Source organism: Erpetoichthys calabaricus, chromosome 13 (genome assembly GCF_900747795.2).
Source record: "Erpetoichthys calabaricus chromosome 13, fErpCal1.3, whole genome shotgun sequence".
Classification (NCBI taxonomy): domain Eukaryota; kingdom Metazoa; phylum Chordata; class Cladistia; order Polypteriformes; family Polypteridae; genus Erpetoichthys; species Erpetoichthys calabaricus.
This window is the reverse complement of record NC_041406.2, coordinates 100,021,204-100,041,860: the sequence shown is the minus strand read 5'-3', so window position 1 is coordinate 100,041,860 and position 20,657 is coordinate 100,021,204. Positions and strand designations below refer to the sequence as shown.

The 20,657-nt window shown below is 39.9% G+C and overlaps 1 protein-coding gene across 2 annotated transcripts in view; it reads left to right on the top strand.

Annotated features, from left to right (window-relative positions):
* nedd9 (neural precursor cell expressed, developmentally down-regulated 9) overlaps positions 1-20,217 on the top strand; it is a 61,799-nt gene extending 41,582 nt beyond the window's left edge. Inside the window, exons 3-7 of one of the 2 annotated variants that reach the window (XM_028817328.2) lie at positions 7,414-7,506; positions 7,665-7,769; positions 11,073-12,200; positions 15,073-15,162; positions 19,130-20,217. In XM_028817328.2, the coding sequence (XP_028673161.1) occupies positions 7,414-7,506; positions 7,665-7,769; positions 11,073-12,200; positions 15,073-15,162; positions 19,130-19,639 (1,926 nt within the window). In that variant the 3' untranslated portion in view covers positions 19,640-20,217. Of the gene's footprint in view, positions 1-7,410; positions 7,507-7,664; positions 7,770-11,072; positions 12,201-15,072; positions 15,163-19,129 lie in introns of both variants that reach the window. The other variant, XM_028817327.2, reaches the window with a different exon arrangement.
* Positions 20,218-20,657: the final 440 nt, after the last annotated feature.

The window sequence follows — 20,657 nt, the reverse complement described above, 5'->3', positions numbered from 1 at the left end:
CACAGAAGAGACAACAGAAATGTGGGAGCAGATGGCGGAAGCAGGCAAGCTGCTGTCAGAATTAGCAAGCCCAGTTGATTTGATAGTGTGCCCAGAAGAACCAGAATGATTTTACTGTGAGTTTTTATATATGGTTCAAGGAATGGATGGCATTCCTTGTTAAGTTACAACTTGCTAAGTTATAACTGTCTGGTTTGGTGTTGCCTCTGTTCAGGCTAAGACCAATCTGCAACGCATCATCAAAGCCTGTGAAAAGATCATAGGCTGTAACTTACCACACACTGAAGTCTTCAGGGTAAGAAAGAGGGCCATAAAGCTCATTGCTGATCCGATACAAACAAGGCATCAACTGTTCCTAAACTTCCCTCTATGGAACATGTTTGTGCAGTGAAAGCTAATACAACCCATTACTTTTTTCCACATGCAGTTATTCTTAATAATTGGGTCTAAGCTTCTACTCAATATCTATGTACTGTATACCTTCACGCTAAAATGCCTGGACATTTTAAACCTATCTCTTTATTTTTGTTTATTGCCCTTGTATGCTGTATCATATTTTATCGTTTTATATTTTAACTTCTTATACTTGTCTTTTGTATTCTGTGTTGTCCATGTACAGTATGTTGCACCAATACTATCAGTATACTATTAGTAATAATTGTGTTCATTTTCTGCAGTTATATTCTTGAATAAAAGTGCACTTGTTTTTTAATATTTGTACCTTTTGTGAAAGTGTTCATTTGATATTTGGACTTCAGGCTTCACACATTGTACGCTTCATGTCTACATTTTGTCAGTTATTACTAAAACATGAAAAACGTTTCTGTTTTAACAATTTGTTTACATAGATTGTTGTAGACACAGAACACACATGAAATGCATGTGTTCCAAATAACGATATACATAGTATTTACTCTACAACTCTAAGCAACTGACACGCAGGTAAACAAACTTGAGCTGAGAAAACTGTGCACAGTGGGGGGATGTGATAGTAGGATGCTTGCTGCTTATCGACACATCTACAAGACAAAAGGTGCTGACGGAGAGGTGCAAAGGGATTTAAGGTGGGACGGATTTACGAGTATTTTCGTAGGCTTTGGTAATTCTAGTGTTAAGTGTAATACCCATTGCTGTTGTAATTCTGAACAGCACAAAACATCAGCTTATGAAGGTGCAGTTTGGGTTCAAATCTGTGTAGATTTATTTTTTTCCATGACATCCTTTTTGAGTACATCTCCTAAACCCCCTTGTCCCCAGTATGTTTGAGAGTGCCAGAATAGACAGCCTTAGAAATGGAGTTATGAGTTGCACGCTTCACTGGTGACATGCATGGGCGCTTACAGCTAGTTGGGCGCATTTTGTTACAGTATATTGATTGCACAGTCCCAACCCCGAGTATATAGGCATGCATGTAGAGGTTAATGATCCTACCAGCTGACTTATTTTCAGTGGAATTCTGGTCAGAGACTTAAACTCTGACAAACAATAAACCATCATACCGTTGCCAACATTTTCTACAGTGAATACCAACATGTTTAAAAGCGCTGTAAGGGACATATATTAGGCAGCTGTGTCTTAGTCTAAAATAAAAAGGGAATCGAGAGAGCCTAGGATGTGTGAGGGGAATGGAGTGGTCACAAAAGGGAAATAAAAGTAAAATCAGGGAAGATGAAGGAAAGGAAAGGTAATAAAAAGGGAAAGCAGGTATAATGAACTTGAGGTGAAGTGAAGAGGCTTGAGTTAAATTAAATAGTAGGAATTAAGAATGAACATTGATATGAAGAGAAAGGTGAAGTTTAAGGACAGAAAGCAAAAAGGAAATGTCAAAATTAAGTGTAGCTGCTCTAATTCAGGGTTTCATACAAAATGTAATGATTTACTTCATGAGGTAGAAGCATATAAAAACAAGAATAGTTGCATCATCCATCCATCCATCCATTTTCCAACCCGCTGAATCCGAACACAGGGTCACGGGGGTCTGCTGGAGCCAATCCCAGCCAACACAGGGCACAAGGCAGGGAACCAATCCTGGGCAGGGTGCCAACCCACCACAGGACACATAGTTGCATCAGGTATTTGAAATATTAAAATGTGTGCTTTAATTATATTTTTAAAGTCTATAAATATTCTTAACTATAATAGAAATGTGTTATTTTAAATCCACTGCTAGTGCTCCATAGGGGGCTATTTCTCTGCTAAAGGATCAAAAATTTTAAATAACCCCTTCGTAATAAGTGACTTTGAAATAGTTTAAAATCATACCCCACATGCTTTGCAGGTGGCTTTTAGAGGGCTATGTCCACCGGTAAAGAATCAAATATCCAAAAAAAAAAAAAAATAGATTTGTGATGAGCAACTTCAAAATAGCATAATACAACAGCCCACATATTACTAATCCCTATTTTTGTTCAAAATTTGGTGAAAAGGAGTAACTTTGACCTCTCGTATCCCAATAGGAGGTGAATCCCTGGATCAGCTGATGTGTCCTGTACAACTTCAAGGTTAAGGTGTCTGTTGATTTACTCTTGTGAGCCACCCAAACCTGGACACAAGACAGGTTTTTCCACACTACACACGTTTATTTACAATTTGACGTGCCCAAAATACCAGTCAACACAACACACCAATACCATTCAGTTCCTTCTTGCCACCAGTCCTTCTCCCTCCACTCCTCTTCAGGCTTTGTCCTCTCCTCCCAACTCTGGCCAACTTATGGAGTGAGGCAGCTCCTTTTTATAAAGCACCTGGATGGACTCCAGGTGCCTAACGAGCTTCTTCTGGCCATACTTCCGGGTGTGAGGGAAGCATGACCAAATAAGACCCTGGAAAGGTCCATGTATCCCCTGGCAGTGGCTACAGGTTACAACAGGGTTGAGCTCCCATGCTTATAACCCGTGGCCTCACTGGAAACCAAGGGGGCTGCCTCCTATCGGCCTGGAGGAGAAACTGTCCCACAAATACTCTCTCCCCTGGTCCTTCCACACTCTGGGTGTCCTGGCCGGGTAAGGATTCTGGCCACCCGCCACACACTTCATCATCACAGTGTAATTTCCTACACCAACCCAGAAAAATCAAAAAGCTTGACGTTTTGTATAACATCAGCATGAATCAAATGTCATGTGTTTTTTCATACCAGTTAGTCTGAAGCTTACATGAAAAAATTAAAGTGATTTCAAAACCTTCATAAAAGATTTTATGAATGCAAGTGGAGTTGCATTTCAAATTGAGTAGAAATATTAAATGTATTGAAATCGAGGGGAGAGTTTATTGTTGAGGAGTTCAGCTTAGATACAGTGGAAGAATGGAGAAGTGAAATGAAGTATAGTGAAAAATGAGGTGAATTATGTAAAAGTAAGTGAATTAAATTTTAGTAGAAAGACAAGAATTGAAGCAGGAATAAATTAAATGAAAAGAGGAGGTGGGAAAAGGATTTGAAATGGAGCAGAGAGAAAGATGTTAAACTGCAGAGGGAGACGAAGTACGGGAGTCGTGGGAAAGCTGTAGTGAAGTTAAGGGATTTGACGTTCAAAATCACTTGAAGTGAAATGTAAAAGTAACCATATATAAAAAGAATTGAAGTAAAGCAAATAGAGTGGATGGGATGAAGGTAATGGGGAAATAAGTTAATGGGGCGGGGGGGTATAAGGAGTAGAAAGGGAAATAAACAAAAGGGCAGGAGTGGAGGAGTAAGAATGGAGTAGTAGAGGGGAAGTTGAAGTAAACTGAGGTACAGCCCGTTATAAAAGGAATGGCACACACCATTTCTTGTTTAGAAGATGTGGCTTTCATTTTTCTTCTTAGGTTGATTCCCTAAGCTCTCTCTTCATTTATATTGTCTGATCTTTTTTGTGCGGTTCTGATCACTAAAAGCCAAAGCCGCCACTGCAGTAGTGGCCACAGTTTTTAAACTTGACCTGAATGGGAAGCAGTCGTTAACATGGCACACTCATTAATACAGAAGACTTTTAAAAGTTGTCAGTCAGACTTAACTGCGTGAATTAATATAGTTTGAAAATTACATACACAATGGAAAAGGACAAACGCATGCCAGACAGAAGGCAGTATATGCCACTGTGACATGGAAGCAGTCCTCCAAAATTCATTTAACACAATCTAGTTGTTGGACACAAGTGAATCTTTCGTAATGAAGAGTGCACCACCATTTTTTGAATTTGTGAATCTCTGAGAGGGCTGCATCCTGAATATAGTGACACTAGCTGCATATGCAGAAAGGATAGATTTTTTTTTTTTCATATCACTCCAGCTCAGACAGCAAATCTTTCTTGTATGCTTAGGCAAATCAGCCCTTTTTTAATCAACAAAAAGAGTTCTGCCGGCCAGCAGCACATTTTGGCCTCTTCACAGTATGTGGAGAGTACATCTTCTCTGTCCATGCTGTTTGTTCTAAAGTAGCCAGTTCACACCAAACTCATTTTTGCATGCACGCACCACCACCTCTGGTTCCATTTAGTAACAGGCTGATGCACACGTCCATGACTGAGAGAGACGGACAAATGCCTGCCTGTCAGCCGGCCAACTGCTTCCCATGCCAGCTGTGTTTGGAAAGACATAAACAGACTCCTCAAGGAAGCAAAAGCAGATGTTTGAGTCTGTTTTTGCAATTAGGAATAATTCTGAGGCTTTCCCCAGACACACATTCCCCAATGTCACTTGACATTTCACCAGCGCTGTTGTGTCTGTGCGTGGCGAGTCGGCGGAAGAGGAGTTGGGGTGACTGAGGGAGGGCAGCAACTTCAAAGCCATCCAGAGTGTAATAGTCATTGTTGTATATTTGTATAGCCAGCTGCCAGTGTACGTGTGTGTGTGTGTGTGTGTGCATGTGTTATTTTTTATGTATTTATACTTTTTGTGTGGGTGTACACTTTTGTACATGTACCCAGGTATGTCTGTTTAGGTGAATGTGAATGTTCTCACCCGTGGAACTGTGGTTATGTTGGATGTGTCTGTGCATGCGTGTGTTTGTACATACATGAAACATATGCATAACCAAGTGTGTATATATATATATGTATATATATGTTTGTATAATCACCATATTTCTATGTAATAGTATTTTTATATGTCTTGTTCATTTGCACCTTCAAGATGTCATGTGTGATAAGTTAGTGTGCAGAAGTGTTCGTCGGTGTTCATTTGTTTGGACAAGTTTGTTTTCTGTTCCTGTTTGTACCTGTGCTCATTTGGATCCAAGTACCATTTTTTATGTCCATATATAAATGCTTTTTGTTGTATGAATTTTTAATTTATATGTGAATAGGTATAAACTTCATGTATGCATTTATGTCAATATTTTTGAGTGCTTGTTGCTTTTTGCGTTGCTGTCTAGTTTTGTCCTGTGTGTGTGCCCTTTTATATTGTACACGTTTTTATCTGCATGTGTGCCATTTATGTACATGCATGCATAAACACAACTGTTCTGTGTACAAGCACCTCTGTATCCTTTCTGCTTGTTTGCACGTGAGTTTGTGTATGTATACTTGTGTTGTATATGCATGTGGGAACATGTTCTTCATATTCAGTTGCATGCTTGTGTGTGGACACCTGTATTTACTAGGTGTCAGCATTTGTGAGCATATTACTGTGTCTCCTTAGGTGTCTGCATGGTCTTTTATGAATAAGTGCATGCACATATGTTTTTAGTATGCACAAGCGTGTATTGTATGTGTGCCTGCTTTTACACACAATATAGGATATCCAGTACGTCTGTATATTTATGTATGCTTAGAAACATTTGACTGTGTGTACATATCTGTTTTGGTGAACATAATGCTTCTCTGTGTGTGTTATGTATGAATTAAGTTTGTATTTGTGAGTGCACACATTTTTATCCTTGCAGGTGCCTGTGTGTATACTGGAGCCTGCTGCTTTGGTCTTAGGCTGCTTTTGTCTGTGATCTTTAGTACGGCAGCCAACTCTCTTCTGTTTTTGCTGCCAATATGAGTATCAACCCACAACAGTCGTCTTGAATAATTTTTTTTTTTCCATTTCATTCCTTTTTGTAAGCGATAGGGTCAAAAAACAGAAATACAGTAGTTGATGACAGCACTGTAAACTTTAAAGCGCCCCAGAGTCATTTTTGGCATAACTGCGAGTTACATGTGTCACGCCGTCTCATTTCACAGTCGGGCGTATGGCTTCTGTTTTTCACGGCACTGCTAGATGTGCACAGTTGGCCAGAAGCCATCGCCGCCTGACTGCAGCATTCCTCGCCTGCCAGTTGTAACTTATGGAAACCATGCAAGATTTGAATTCTCATTAGTTTTTGTAGTTTGCTAACTGAATTTTATGATAGTCAAAAAATGGTAGCCTTTTGGAAATAAACCCCTTTTTGTCTTGTCCCTTATTTTTACAGAATTAATATTCTAGTGAGAATGAGATTTGTCGACTATCCTTTGAAACCGGCTTTGTACTTGCACAGCTTCCTCTTTCCTGCTGTCAGATTTCGAGTTTGCAGTGAATGTGTCTGCCACATAAACTCACTCGTTGTTTTTACCCCCAGAATGCTCAGTCTCACCTTAAAAATTGTAGTTTCAAGGTACAAGATGTGCTACTTGCCAATCGCTGCTTACCTCCAGCATTGCCTGGCATATGTATAAGAAGTACTCTGTGTGTGTGTGTGTGTGTGTGTGTGTGTGTGTGTGTGTGTGTGTGTGTGTGTGTGTGTGTGTGTATGTGTATATATATATATATATATATATATATATATATATATATCATATAATTCAAAGTGTCAAAACAACAGCCCTCTGCCCGCTTCTACGGACCACTGCACAATCATAACTGTCAGGTAGGGGTGTGTCTCGATATTTTCTGGGACTTCAACAATAATTAGACAATATTTTGCATCCTTTAAAAATGTGGTTGTAAAACGTTTATTGATCTAGCTTGGCGTTTTTGATAGGATATTAATTGTAGTTTGCATGGACTCTCAAGGCATGTTTTTGATTGTTTTTTGCAAAGTGAATGGCATACTCAATAATTTCAGCTCACACATCATTATAGCAATAATTAAGATATTATCATAGGCGATGCATTTCACACACTCTTACTGTCAGGCTTAACATTTGAGTGTTTTGTTTTGTTTTAATATTGCAGATTAATGCACATGCAGGTGGTGATAAGGAGACTGCCCTCAACTGCAGATGTATTTTATTTTGTTGGTTTGGTTTATTTATGTTGCTGAATTCTGAACTTAGTTAAGCAGGTCTGAATATTAATGAATGATTGGATGTCATTTCTGTTAAAGCCCACTATTTTGGTATAGACTTGCAACACTCCAGGAATGTTCCTCAGAACAGGAGAATTTGAGATTTTTATGTCTAGGTTTAAGTTCTTCAGGTCCACTCTGATGGGCCTCATATATAATGACCTTCTCATATTGTTTATTAGCAGGTGGTGACCCCAACTCGAGTTGGGCAGACATACGTGTATGAGCCCCGATTCCAGAAGGATGTGTATGATGTTCCAGCTGCCCGTACACAAGGGGTAAGTGTTTGGTCTCCAGTGTGACCTTTCTTCATTATTCTTAATTACAGTTATGGCATTCTAAGATCCCCCTGCACCTACAGCGTAGTACTGTTTCCCCAACACTGTGTAGCATTCATACGTTACAGGATATCATCAGCTGTGTTTTCTGCCTTTAGGTCTATGACCTCCTTCCAGCATCGCAGAAGGGGCCAATGTTTCATAGCCCACTGGTGGACTCTGCAGCCCATGGAGTCTATGACATTCCTCCAACAACACAAGGGGTAAGCATTTCCTATAGAAATTGGGGGCTGGGTCACCTCCTCATGTGTCACTCACTATTAGTATAGAGCTAAATAATAAAACAACAGTACAGAGAGCACATGTCAAAGTTTACACCGCTCGCAATAAGGTATGCCAAGATGGACAGATATAACCGCATCAAACGTCCTTGTATATAGCATAGTACAGTACATAAACAGGGTAATTTTTTATTTCTATTTGATCATATTAGTATGAGAAATAACAAGTTGTACCTATATTCAAAAAGGTTGAGCAAACTTTATCCAAATACACATTATGGTAATAAATAGCCCCATATGTGTGTTACTGACAAAAAATGAAAATGGGATTTTATGCCTTCAGGTATAATAGTTTGTTTATATCAATATTTTCACTTGTAATACAAGTTATTTGTAATTATTATAGATAACAGATGCAGCCAAAAGTATTCATATCCTACAACTATTAAAAAAGACATACTTTTCCATGTAATAAGTTGAAACTGACAAAAGTATTTGGCATCCACCTTTCTTTATTCCATATTCCATACAGCAGACACTGCTTTTAATATAGGACTTAACGTATTGCTTAAAAAAAATAAAACAAATGAAAATGGCATGGGCAAAATTATTGGGATTCCTTAGAAGGTAAAAGATATAACTGAATGAAATCTCGAGCAGACGAATTACTCTAAGCAGTATCACAGGTGTCTTCAGTCTTATAAGCAGTCACTGTTTCAATGGAGTAAAGTCCTCACTCTGCTATGTTGTGTCATTGTGAGCATCAGAAAACCAGAGAGTTGTCTGAGGAGGAAAGGAAGAAGGCAACAGCCAAGCATGGTCATAGTAAAGAGCATCTCCACATAGCTTCATGTTCCTGTGATTATGGAAACTAAAATACTGAAGAAGTTCAAGGTCCATTGGACTGTAGCTAACCTCCTTGTAGTCGGTAGCAAGAGGAAAATTGACCTCAGAGGGATAGTTCGAATGGTGGAGAAAAGAGCAAGGAAAACCTCAACAAATTCAGGCTGACCTTCAAGATCAAGGTACAGAAGTTTCAGGTTGCACTATCACAATCTGTCTGAATGAAAGTGGCCTTGATGGTAGAAGACCCCCACGTCTGAAAGACATATATAAAAAAGCCCAGCTTGAGAATGTTAAACTGCATACTGATAAGCCATAGACCTCTAGGAGAATGTATTTGGCCAGGTGAAACTAAATTAGGGCTTTTTTGGTAAGTCAAAATAGCACAGCTGCATTCACAGAAGACAAAACAATGCTTACAAAAAGAAGAACATGCAATATGGAGGATGTACATTAATGCAATAGACTTGTGCTGCCTTTGACACTTAATTGCCTTGAATCTGTGCAGGGCACAATGAAATCAAAAAAATAATAAAGTATGCTGGAGTGAGAAATATTGCCCAGTGTCCAAAAACTCTCAGAAGTCACAGGTCCCGGGACCCCAGCAGGGTTAATGATCCAAAACAGATCACAAAAAGCACCCAAGAATTGATAAGAAGAAAACATTGGAATTGTCTGAAGTGGTCTGGTATGAGTCCTGATCTGCATCCAACTGGACATTTGTGGAAGAACTGAAACTCATAATTATGAGAAGGAACCCATCAAGCCTAAGAGAACTGGAGTGATTTTCCCAAAAAGAGTGGGTCGAATTGCCAGTATAGTGATGTAGAAGTCTCATTCAGAGATGCAGAAAGTGCTTGATTGCAGTTGCTGCCTCAAAAGTAAAGAATGTGCTACAAAATGTTAGATCGGGGTCCAAATAATTTTTGTCTATGTCATTTTTATCTATTTTATTTTTTTAAAATGCAGGTTTAGTGTATCCCTAATTCAAAATTCCAAAATTTGAAATACTCCAAAATCTGAACCTTTATGAGCACCTATATGACGCCACAAATGGAAAATCCCACACCAGGGTTCTGTCTTCTAAAACTATGTTTGAATTTGGGTGTGAAAATATGCATAAGCCATAAAGTGGATGTGAATAACGTGCAGACTCAAAATGAATTTATTCTTTCAGAGCAGGGTGGGGTTGAAGCTTACAGTGCCACAATGTAACAAGACCTGATCGATAATTTGTGGGACAGAAGACTTATCTAGTGCTGCAAAGAAATGAGACACAATCAACAGTCGGGTAATGTTAGGGGGGTGGGGGCATGGTGGACAGTCTGTCGAGCACCACTAAGCAATAAAACACAGCTAATGAGGTTTGTCCCTTGTGAAGTGACACAATAACCCCTACGTGGCTGCTCAACAGTGTGCCACTGTTAAAACTGCAGATGACTTGTTCTTTAATGGAATGTCACTGCTTACATTTAACAGCAGCAGCTACATTCTCGCTAGGTGCCCACGAGTTTAGTAGATTGCTCCATTAGGAAAACCATACACTGTTGTAAATGACCTTTTATGCCTGCAATTTCTTATGTTGGCAGAAACGGAATGTAGCGCCTCGTCTATCTTTTAATGACTTCCAGTGCAGTGGGCATGATCGGCGGAAATATTCCAGACTGATAACAAAAAGGTTTAATATGAAGTATTATGCGCATGAGTCGTCATTTAGCTGGTTTGGCTGCATTTCCATACTCAATCAAAGGTGTCTCCAAAAATATCTCATTATGTATGTCCAAAATGCTTTTGGTCATCCTGTAATATGCTAAGTCATAAATCAAAAGCAAAGCATCTGCTGTATAGAATATGGAATGAAGAATGGTGGATGACAATTAAATTTGTCGCTTTCAGCTATTTCACAGAAATTTTATATTTTTTAATTAGCGGAAGGGTGCCAATACTTTTTGCCATATATCAAAGTTTAAAGTGAGGAAATGAGAAAAAATAGTGTGACTTTTCACTTACAACCTGGAGAGTGATAATACTGGGGTTGCAAAGCTTAGGAAAAAAAATGCGTCATTGACATTCGTAAGCTTACAGAGAAATACAGAAAAAACGATGCTTTGGCTCTTTCGGGAGAGAGAGAGAAAGGTGTTATAAAGTTTTGAAATACCTTGCTTAGTATCTTCTGTTTTCTCTAAACGGTGTGCCTTTTATCTTTGATTTCCTTCAGAATTCTCGTTACGCTGTGCAGTTAGGAGGGTCTGAAAATGATTTATTTTTCTTTGCCTAAGAGGAAATACTTGGTAGCTTTTTATACTGTGACCACAGCCTCCATTCCCTAATGAAAATCAGAAGACCATTTGCCTATAATCATGCCTTTTTCCTAAGGAAAGTGGGTCCTTTAAGTTACCCTTCTAGATGGCACATCTTAGTGTTTTATGCTTATAATTTCAGGTTTATTCCATCCCACCATCTGCTCTTCAGAAGGAAGGCAACTATGATTTCCCTGCACCAACCACAGTGAATAAGCCAGAAGGAGTGTATGATATCCCACCTGCCAGCGTCAAGTCACAAGTGCAGTCCAGCTACGATTTTCCACCAACCAACAGCAAGGCCATCTATGATACTCCACCTTCCCAGCTCTTTGGACTGCAACTTGGGTCTCAAAAAGATGTATATGATGTTCCAAGGGGCCTGCAAACTTGTGCAAAGCAGGAAGGCGTGTATGATGTGCCTCCTCAGGTTTCACTCGATTCCAAAGGATTCCAGGATTTGACAGATGGGATTAATCGGTTGTCCTTCTCCAGCACTGGCAGCACTAAAAGTAACATGTCCACCTCATCCACAACATCTAAAGAATCCACCTCTGTAGTCATGCTTCAGGATAATAAACTCTTTCTGGATTTGGACTCTGCCATTCAGAGATTTTCATGGTTGCAACAGCACGTTGAGTCCTCAGTGTTGTGTCTCATGGAATACGTTGTGCCCAACTGGAGATCCTTGGAGTACATGGAGAAGCACATTAATGAAATTCATGTGGCAGTAGACAAAGTTAAGAGAGTGCTATATGAGTTTCTAAACTTTAGCAAAGGGGCAGCAGCTAATGCTTTGGACCTTGCAGACTTAACCTTGCATGCGAAAATGAAAAAACAGCTTCAGAGACTTGAGGACTCGAGTCAGATCCTCGTTCAAACCAGTCAGGGCCTTGACAGCTGCAGTTGGTCCCTAAATATCTTGGTCATCAACAAGACACAGAACAAATGTGATGACTTGGACAGGTTTTTTATGGTGTCAAAGACAATTCCAGATGATGTCAAGCAACTCTCATCCTTAATAAGTTCTAATGCAGAACTTCTATTTAAGAGAGCCAGCAACAGTTTTGATCCAGCTAGTGACCACAGAGCTGAGGAGAACGCATCTGTGGAGTATATTTATGATAGCCCCCAGCGACAGACTGAGACAGATGACAAGACTGTGATCCAGAGTAGACCTCTGCTAGGATTTGCCAGCACTGATCCAAAATCGGTAGGAGACCACTCTGTCAACAGCTGGATGGAAGATTATGACTATGTGCATTTACAGGTGGGTCGCATTTTTTTCTAATCAGCTTGGGTTCACTTAGAGGGCAGCATGTTGCATATTTTGGAGGCTTCATTGCAAAGTTATCATAAAGTAACAAAGCATTAAAAAGAAATGTACAGTATATGCTGCAACCAATGGGAAGACACTAAAAAACACTTCTGTATAAGAGGCCTGTCAATCTAACATTTTGCAGATTTCCACAACCCTGACGGTTTCTGCTCCAAATTTGAACAAATTTATCTTATATATTAACAAATGTCTATGCGTGGTAGTGTGTGTATCAGTCTGTCCAGCCCGGAAATGAGAGGTGGAGTCTGAGTATGGGCTTCACCTCTGAGGAAATAGAAACTCGCTTAGCCGCTAATACACAAGCGAGGTGAGCACGTCCGCAAAACGAAATTCCTAGGAGGTTGACACCCAAAGTAGTTCCTTTCAATTACCTGACATTTCAATTTTTTTTGACGATTTCAAGAGTTCCCAGGCTTCTTACAGCACGGGCTTACACAGTTAGTTATTTATACAATGCTGGCTATTAAAATTGCAATACCAAAAAAGACATGAGATATTTAAGCAATATGTAAATGGCAGATTATTGATGATACCTGGCATATGTGTTGAGAAGTGCATCTTATTTACGCATGTGGAAAGCACCATGAGTGGAAATAACCACTTATACACAGGCTCGCATGATCAGGAAGAGGTGATGGATGTGTGGTTGTGGAATGGCATTTCATGGAGCATCTATAAATAAAAATACCCAAAGTTCATCTGTGGTTAACTGCTGGTAGTCCTGTGTGTGGTCATTGAACACACTGTCCCAGATGTGCTCAATGGAGAACAAATCCAGTGAACATGCAGGCCAGATAAGTGTGGTACTTGGTAATCAATCACTCAGGAATCGTAGGATGTTTTGTGCCACTTGTGGTCACTCATTGTCATGTTGGAATATGGCACCAGGAAAACTCTGCAGATAGGGTGCCACCTCAGCCTCTGACACCTCTATGATGCATCTGTGGCTGGTCCTGGTACTGGCAGTGTGTATGAGGTGGAAACCAGAGTCATCCTGCCATTTGGTGGCATTCTTGGTACCACTGCACTCATAGACACCTATGTTGAGGGTCAAGGTTATGCAAAGCAATGAGTGACATAGCCACTGGTTTAGAAGACTACACTAACAGTCAGCAGTTATTCAAAAGTTCCATTTGAAGGTGGCTTTTATATCTACAGTGGGGAAATCCAGGGGGCATAACTAGTCGGAATTATGTGCTGCACTTGTAATCACTGTCGCATTCTGCTGTGACCTATGCACCCTGCAAGTGTCAGACCAATATGATGCATTTTTCTCAGTACTGCAATTTTAATAGCCAGCAGCACACTTTCATGACAACAATCAATGAAAAATGTGATATTAAAACACTTTAAACTATTAAACAATCATTAATACTGGCAGATTCTGCATGAGTTGCAGGTCAGTAAGGTACATTTTATCTGACTTTTGATTGCGAACCTTTCCCCAATCTACAACCGACCCAGTCAGCAACAAACTTATCCCGACTCTCTTAAACTGACCCGGTAGCTCTTGGAGTCATTTCTGAGGATGTGGCTTTTCAAAGGTCTCAATTAGGTGAAAGCAAGTAAAATTAATTCCTGTAGGACACAAGTGTAGGTTAAAAAAAAACAAAACACAATTCAGCCAATCAGATCTCACGCTTATTTTAAGTGCTATTATTTTGAACATGATTGCCAGTTAAGTTGATTTTCATGGCATTTCTTGTAGTAGGATGCTCATACTAGGATGTTGGCTGAAAATTGCATGTGAAGTTCATGTTGTCAAAGTGCAGATGGCTCAATCCTAAGAAGCATGTTACAGACGTGGTTCACATTCTAACACAACAGATCAGGTTGGTATGTAATAAAGGATTGTAAATAAAGATGCTCAGAGTTGATGAACACTTTTAGTTTAAATGCAAAATCCAGGACTGGGAGGAGCCCTTCTAGCTAATCATAACTTGACCCTCACATTTTAAAATCGGTCCTATCACCGGTACATCGCATAATACATGTCTCCCGCAGGCTAGAAAGGGAAGATTGAGTGGATAAAGACTGTCCATGGATCTCATGATGTGAGTGCGAATGGTCCTGTCACATATCATAAGAGAGGTGTGAGAAAAGTGACTGTGCAGGATGGCTGAGATCATTAATAACGCTGTTTGCCTTTCTAAGGCATTTATGTCATATAAGTAAGTGATTGGAAGTTTTATGAGCCCGTCAACGTAATTTTACATATTGTAAAGAGATGATACTGAGCTTTTTAATTAGCATAAGGAATGAATTTCCTAAATAATGATCTCATGCATAAAAAGGATTTTGAACCAAAGCATTAAAAAGAAATCCACCTCTCCTCCTCATTCATTGGTCAAGAGTTCTGTCTTCATTTCAAAAGCTTGATCCCATATGAACATGTGTCCTCTGCATGCACTTCTCCAATTTTTACAGGAGTATTTATCTAACAAAAAATGCATGTTTTGTCCATTGTGAGCACGGAACTGGATGTCTTGATGTGTGGATTATGTAGCACAAGAGACCTGAGGTTTTTTTCATGGATGATTTTGTGTTAGCTGCAGTCCAGTATTGATCATCTTTCTATCAAGTTTATCTCTGTTCTCCATGAAAATATGAGATTCATTTTGTTTTCCCCGTTGGCCATCTCTACAAACCATTTGGGGTTTATATAACAATAAAAAAGATGCCATTTTTGGGTGGAGTTACTCCTTTAAACTAAAGCTTGAAGCTGCAAGTGTTGTTTGTTGCCCTCTGCTGGTGAGGGCAACACAGAACAAGCTCTTACTGAATTGGGTTCTTTTCACAACAGGGAAAAGAGGAGTTTGAGAGGCAACAGAAAGAACTTCTGGAAAAGGAAAACATCATCAAGCAAAATAAAATTGAATTGGAGCAGGAGCAGGTATGTAATTCAGAAATGTCTTCCTTCCATTTATTTATTAGCACACGATCGATTTGTAAGTTTGTAGAACCTGTCATGATGAAGCAGGCTTTGAGGCACTTAAATAAATAAACATTAACACAGTCCTCTGCAGTAGGCAGCCCCAGCTTCTGTGGTTTGGAATTAAGTATAATGTCTTAAGTAGTGATTTTCCTTGGGAACAGTCTGTACACTTATTTCACAATAAAACAAAAACATGTTAGGCTTCTTCACAAGAGTTCTAAGTAGACACTCTTAATTACCTCATTTGCGTCTGACATCTTTTAAGTTGCCATTACCAGCATGCAGCACTAATTGTAGGACACCTCTTTTTGGCTTTTACCATCCCTGGCAACAACAGTAATCACCTTGATTACTGCAACTCGCTGTATCCTGGGATTAGCAAATCCCTCATACGCAGGTTACAGCTGGTCCAGAATGCTGCCGCTCGCTTTCTGGTCCAATATTAGCCTCTTTACACTGGCTGCCTGTCAGTTTTCGAATTGATTTTAAAATCTTGTTGCTAGTTTTTAAATATTTACATGGGCTTGCTCCTGCCTATTTATCTGAATTGTGTGCTTTACACCAGCCATCTGGAGTGCTTAGATCTTCTGGTCAGTTGTCTCTTGTACCTCATACCAAGTGTCAAACTAAGGGGGGCAGACAGGGCTTGTGCTGCTGCTCCTGCCTGTGGAACTCTTTACCTCATTACATAAAGGAGTCGTCTGCAACTGAACTGTTCAAAACAAGATTAAAGACTCATTTCTATTCACTTGCTTTCAGTGACCTTCAGTAATACTGATAGTTTCCTCATTGTGATCTTGTAATCTTACTTCTATTTATTTTATTTATGTTCATTTATTTTATTTCTGTTTATGTTATTCATGTTAATTGTATGTTTTTCTTTAATTCTATTATTGTAAAGCACTTTGGCCACAGCATTCCGATGTTGTTTTAAATGTGTTATATAAATAAAGTTGACATTGACAACAATCGGTTAGATAAAGTCCATCCCAGTAGCACTAGGTGAACAAAAACAAAAAAAAAATGTAACCACAGCCCACAATTGTCTGGTTATACAAGACATCAAGCTTTTCATCCCTCCAGACCTTTTTAGGCCATTTAGACCATATTGTGGCCTGGACGTTACACCCTTATTGTAAAGAGTAAACCATAGGTGTCTTCAGCAAAAGTGATGAGAAGGACTTGAAGTTGTGCAGGACACATCAGCCGAACCCCGGGGTTCACGCCCAAATGGGATACAAGTGTACAAAACCTGGGGGAAATTGGTAATTTAGATATGTGGAGTGTCATTTTATGTTATTTTTAGGTTGCTAATCATGAATATGATTATATTTTTGACAGTTGATTCTTTACTAAGCCCCCAAAGAGCCCACCCCCATTAGGGTAAAAATGACAGATTTCAAATATAAGCATGAGGGATATAGTTTTAGACTACTTCTATTAAAGTCAGTGATTTATAACAAACCAGTAACGGCACACAGCATGATAACGTGCAGTGAATACACCCGACTTGAGCATTCCTAGTTTTCAGACTCTTTCTCTGTACGTTTAGCATTCGTTTGCTCAGGCGTTGATGCACTTGCTGCTTCCTGAACGGCCCGCTTCTTCTCTTCTTTCGTCGGCATCTTTTCATGTTAATTAAAACTGATTAAGTCAGTATTTGTGTTGCAAATACTTAGTACGTTTTTCTTAATTTTTCACTTAAGCGGGCACTTAAGTGTTCAATCTGCCTCAAGAATGATTGAAGATATGAAAAGGTAGAGGAAGTGACGGCGAAGGTGGGAAGGATAAGAATGGTGCCCATACGCATGCACCACATGGCCACCCTCCTGCTAAGAGTTGATTCTACAATAAAATACAGTAATCCTTCGCTATATCGCGCTTCGCCTTTCGCGGCTTCACTCTATCGTGGATTTTATATGTAAGCATATTTAAATATATTTCGCAGATTTTTTGCTGGTTCGCGGATTTCTGCGGACAATGGGTCTTTTAATTTCTGGTACATGCTTCCTCAGTTGGTTTGCCCAGTTGATTTCATACAAGGGACGCTATTGGCAGATGGCTGAGAAGCTACCCAGCTTACTTTTCTCTCTCTCTCTCTCTTGCTGACGTAGGGGGATTGAGCAGGGGGGCTGTTCGCACACCTAGACGATAGGGACGCTCGTCTAAAAATGCTGAAAGATTATCTTCACTTTGCTCCCTTCTGTGCAGCTGCTTAGTGAAGCGACATGCTGCACGGTGCTTCGCATACTTAAAAGCACGAAGGGCACGTATTGAGTTTTGATTGTTTGTTTTTATCTGTCTCTCTCGGAGGGGGTGTGAGCTGCCGCCTTCAACAGCTTTGTGCCGCGGTGCTTCGCATACTTAAAAGCCAAACAGCCCTATTGATTTGTTTGCTTTTCTCGCTCTCTCTCTGACATTCTCTGCTCCTGACACGCACTCCTTTGAAGAGGAAGATGTTTGCATTCTTTTAATTGTGAGACTGAACTGTCATCTCTGTCTTGTCATGGAGCACAGTTTAAACTTTTGAAAAGAGACAAATGTTTGTTTGCAGTGTTTGAATAACGTTCCTGTCTCTCTACAACCTCCTGTGTTTCTGCGCAAATCTGTGACCCAAGCATGACAATATAAAAATAACCATATAAACACATGGTTTCTACTTCGCGGATTTTCACCTTTCGCGGGGGGGTCTGGAACGCAACCCCCGCGATGGAGGAGGGATTACTGTAAAATAAAAAGAGGAATAACCTTGGAGGTCAATCATCACCCCGAAAGAAGATAGTAGAAGTCACATAGTATATAGGTGTACCAAATTTCACATCTATAGTTCAAACTGTTTGTGAGCTACAGGTGATTTAAAACCTTGGACAGGCAAACAAACAGCCACGGTAGCGTATTATATAAGAAGATATACCGTATATACTCGAGTATAAGCCAACCCGAATATAAGCCGAGGTACCTAATTTTACCTACAAAAACTGGAAAAACTTATTGACTCGAGTATAAGCCTAGGGTGGGAAGTGCAGCAGCTACTGGTAAGTTTCAATAATCAAAATAAATACCAATAAAATGACCGTACATTAATTGAGGCATCAGTAGGTTAAATGTTTTGGAATATTTATTTCAAAGAAAACAGTAAACTAGTTCTGTAAGTGGAGAAGAGGGTCAACAAAAACCCTCGTTCACTCGCGCGCGCGCTCTCTCTCGCTGCCCAGGGAGAGACTGAACACGTGCGGAAATCGTCAGTGCGCAAAAACCAAAAGGGAAACTGGCTTGTCCATATATGGGGGTTAGTGGGACCTGACTCGAATATAAGCCGAGGGTGACGTTTTTCAGCACATTTTGGCTCCTGAAAAACTCGGGTTATATTCGAGTATATACGGTATTTAATTTCTGTTCCTTTACTAGGAATCTGGCCCTCTGTGAACCTCAGAGGGTGAAAAGTGACAAAATATCTATTAGAAATAGAGAATATCTGCACTTTAAACGTTTAAATTGAGGCATACAGTTTAATATTTAAAATGTTTGACACAATTATTCTTGTTTATTACGTAGTTCTACCTTGTGAAGTAAATCGTTACATTTGTTATAAACACCACAAAATAGGGTGTCTTACACTAATTCATACTTGTTCTATCTTTTAATAGCAAAATGTATTCTTTTATGTGGGAGTTTTTAAAAAGTCACCAGAGAAGAACGGACCAGTGAGGCCAGTGGTCTAGTCTTGAGCTGGCTGCAGAACTCAAAATCCCAAGAATCAACAAGGCAGTCGGGGGGGCAGGCTGGCCATGTATGGCATTGCTCACGCTGCCATGTTGATTCTTGGGATTTTGAGTTCTTCCCTCTTGAGTGCTTAAGCCCAGTGATCGCTTGTGTTTGTAGAAGGTAAAAGCTGTGCAACTAATCCACATGATGTGTTTTTCAGCTGAACCGCTTTAAGGAGCTAGAGAAAGAAGTCATCAAACCAGTGGAGAACGACATCTCTACATGGAGCGCTCTTCCAAACCTCACCCAGACGAAAAGCGGCTTGTGCAGCAAGGACAAGCAGCTGCTGTGCTTCTATTCAGAACAGTGTGAAACTCACTTTGTTACCCTCCTCAATGCCACAGATGCTTTTTTCAGCTGCATCAGCACCGGCCAGCCTCCTCGTATATTTGTGGCACACAGTAAGTTTGTTATCCTGAGCGCTCACAAACTGGTGTTTATCGGCGACGCTTTGTCACGCCAGGCCGCCACCTTGGAAATCCGGAACAAAGTTATCAATCACAGCAACATCTTGTGTGAACTCTTAAAGACAATTGTATCGGCTACAAAAATGGCTGCCTTGCACTACCCCAGCACAGCAGCCGTACAGGAAATGGTGGACCGGGTGACAGAACTGTCCCTGCAGGCCCAGCAGTTCAAGGTGCAGCTGCTCCAGATGGCATCATCCTAGAAACAGACTTTAGATTTGTTTTCCAGCGAGTGGCGGAACTGTGCATTTATGTATATATAGTGGGTACATATTTTTATGTTTGTTTTTTGTTTTTTAAATGAAATTTGTAGTCTAAATGCTCTATTGTTTTACAAAAGAACAGCAGAAATCCAACGGAGTCATTTAACTTTTTTTCTGGGGATTATTTGTAAGCATTCCGCAAATCCACTATGCCTCAAGTTAAGCACCTTATAAAGTCTTCTTATATTTTATCAGTAGATGGGTGTGTGTATGGTGAGTGTGTGTGTGTGTGTATATACAGTATATATAGATATATATATTGTTTTTATACTGGACATATTTTACTGGAATATATTGGGTTAGAAACTTCTATGATGAAGGCATTCTGTCACCATTCCAATTTTAGGTATTTTATAAGCAGACATGGTGCAAAATGTTACAGAAACAAACCCTCTCTATTTATTGTTCATATTTGTGTGTCAGATGAAACTTACCCTTGGTCTCCTGTCACAGAAATTGTTTTAGAAAAGCATGTAAAGGGAATCTGGGGCATGTCAGTAAAAATATTTCCAAACTGGTAGTTGGTTACGGTGTATTCATTTATTCATGCTGAACATCTCGACTTGCTTGTTATCTCCTAGCTGGAGTCAGCTAAGTGGTCTGGCACGAGTGGATTAAAGTGTAGCTTTAAATGAGGGGAGCAAAGTCTGGATGTGCCTCCTAATTTCATGAAATACTTAGAGCGCTGATGCATGTAGCCGCAAGATGGGATCTCTGAGACTTTCAAGGAGGCCCGACATTACAACCACACCCATATGAAGTAAATACAGTGATCCCTCGCAATATCGCGCTTCGCCTTTCACGGCTTCACTCCATCGCGGATTTTATATGTAAGCATATTTAAATATATATCGCGGATTTTTTGCTGGTTCGCGGATTTCTGCGGACAATGGGTCTTTTAATTTCTGGTACATGCTTCCTCAGTTGGTTTGCCCAGTTGATTTCATACAAGGGACGC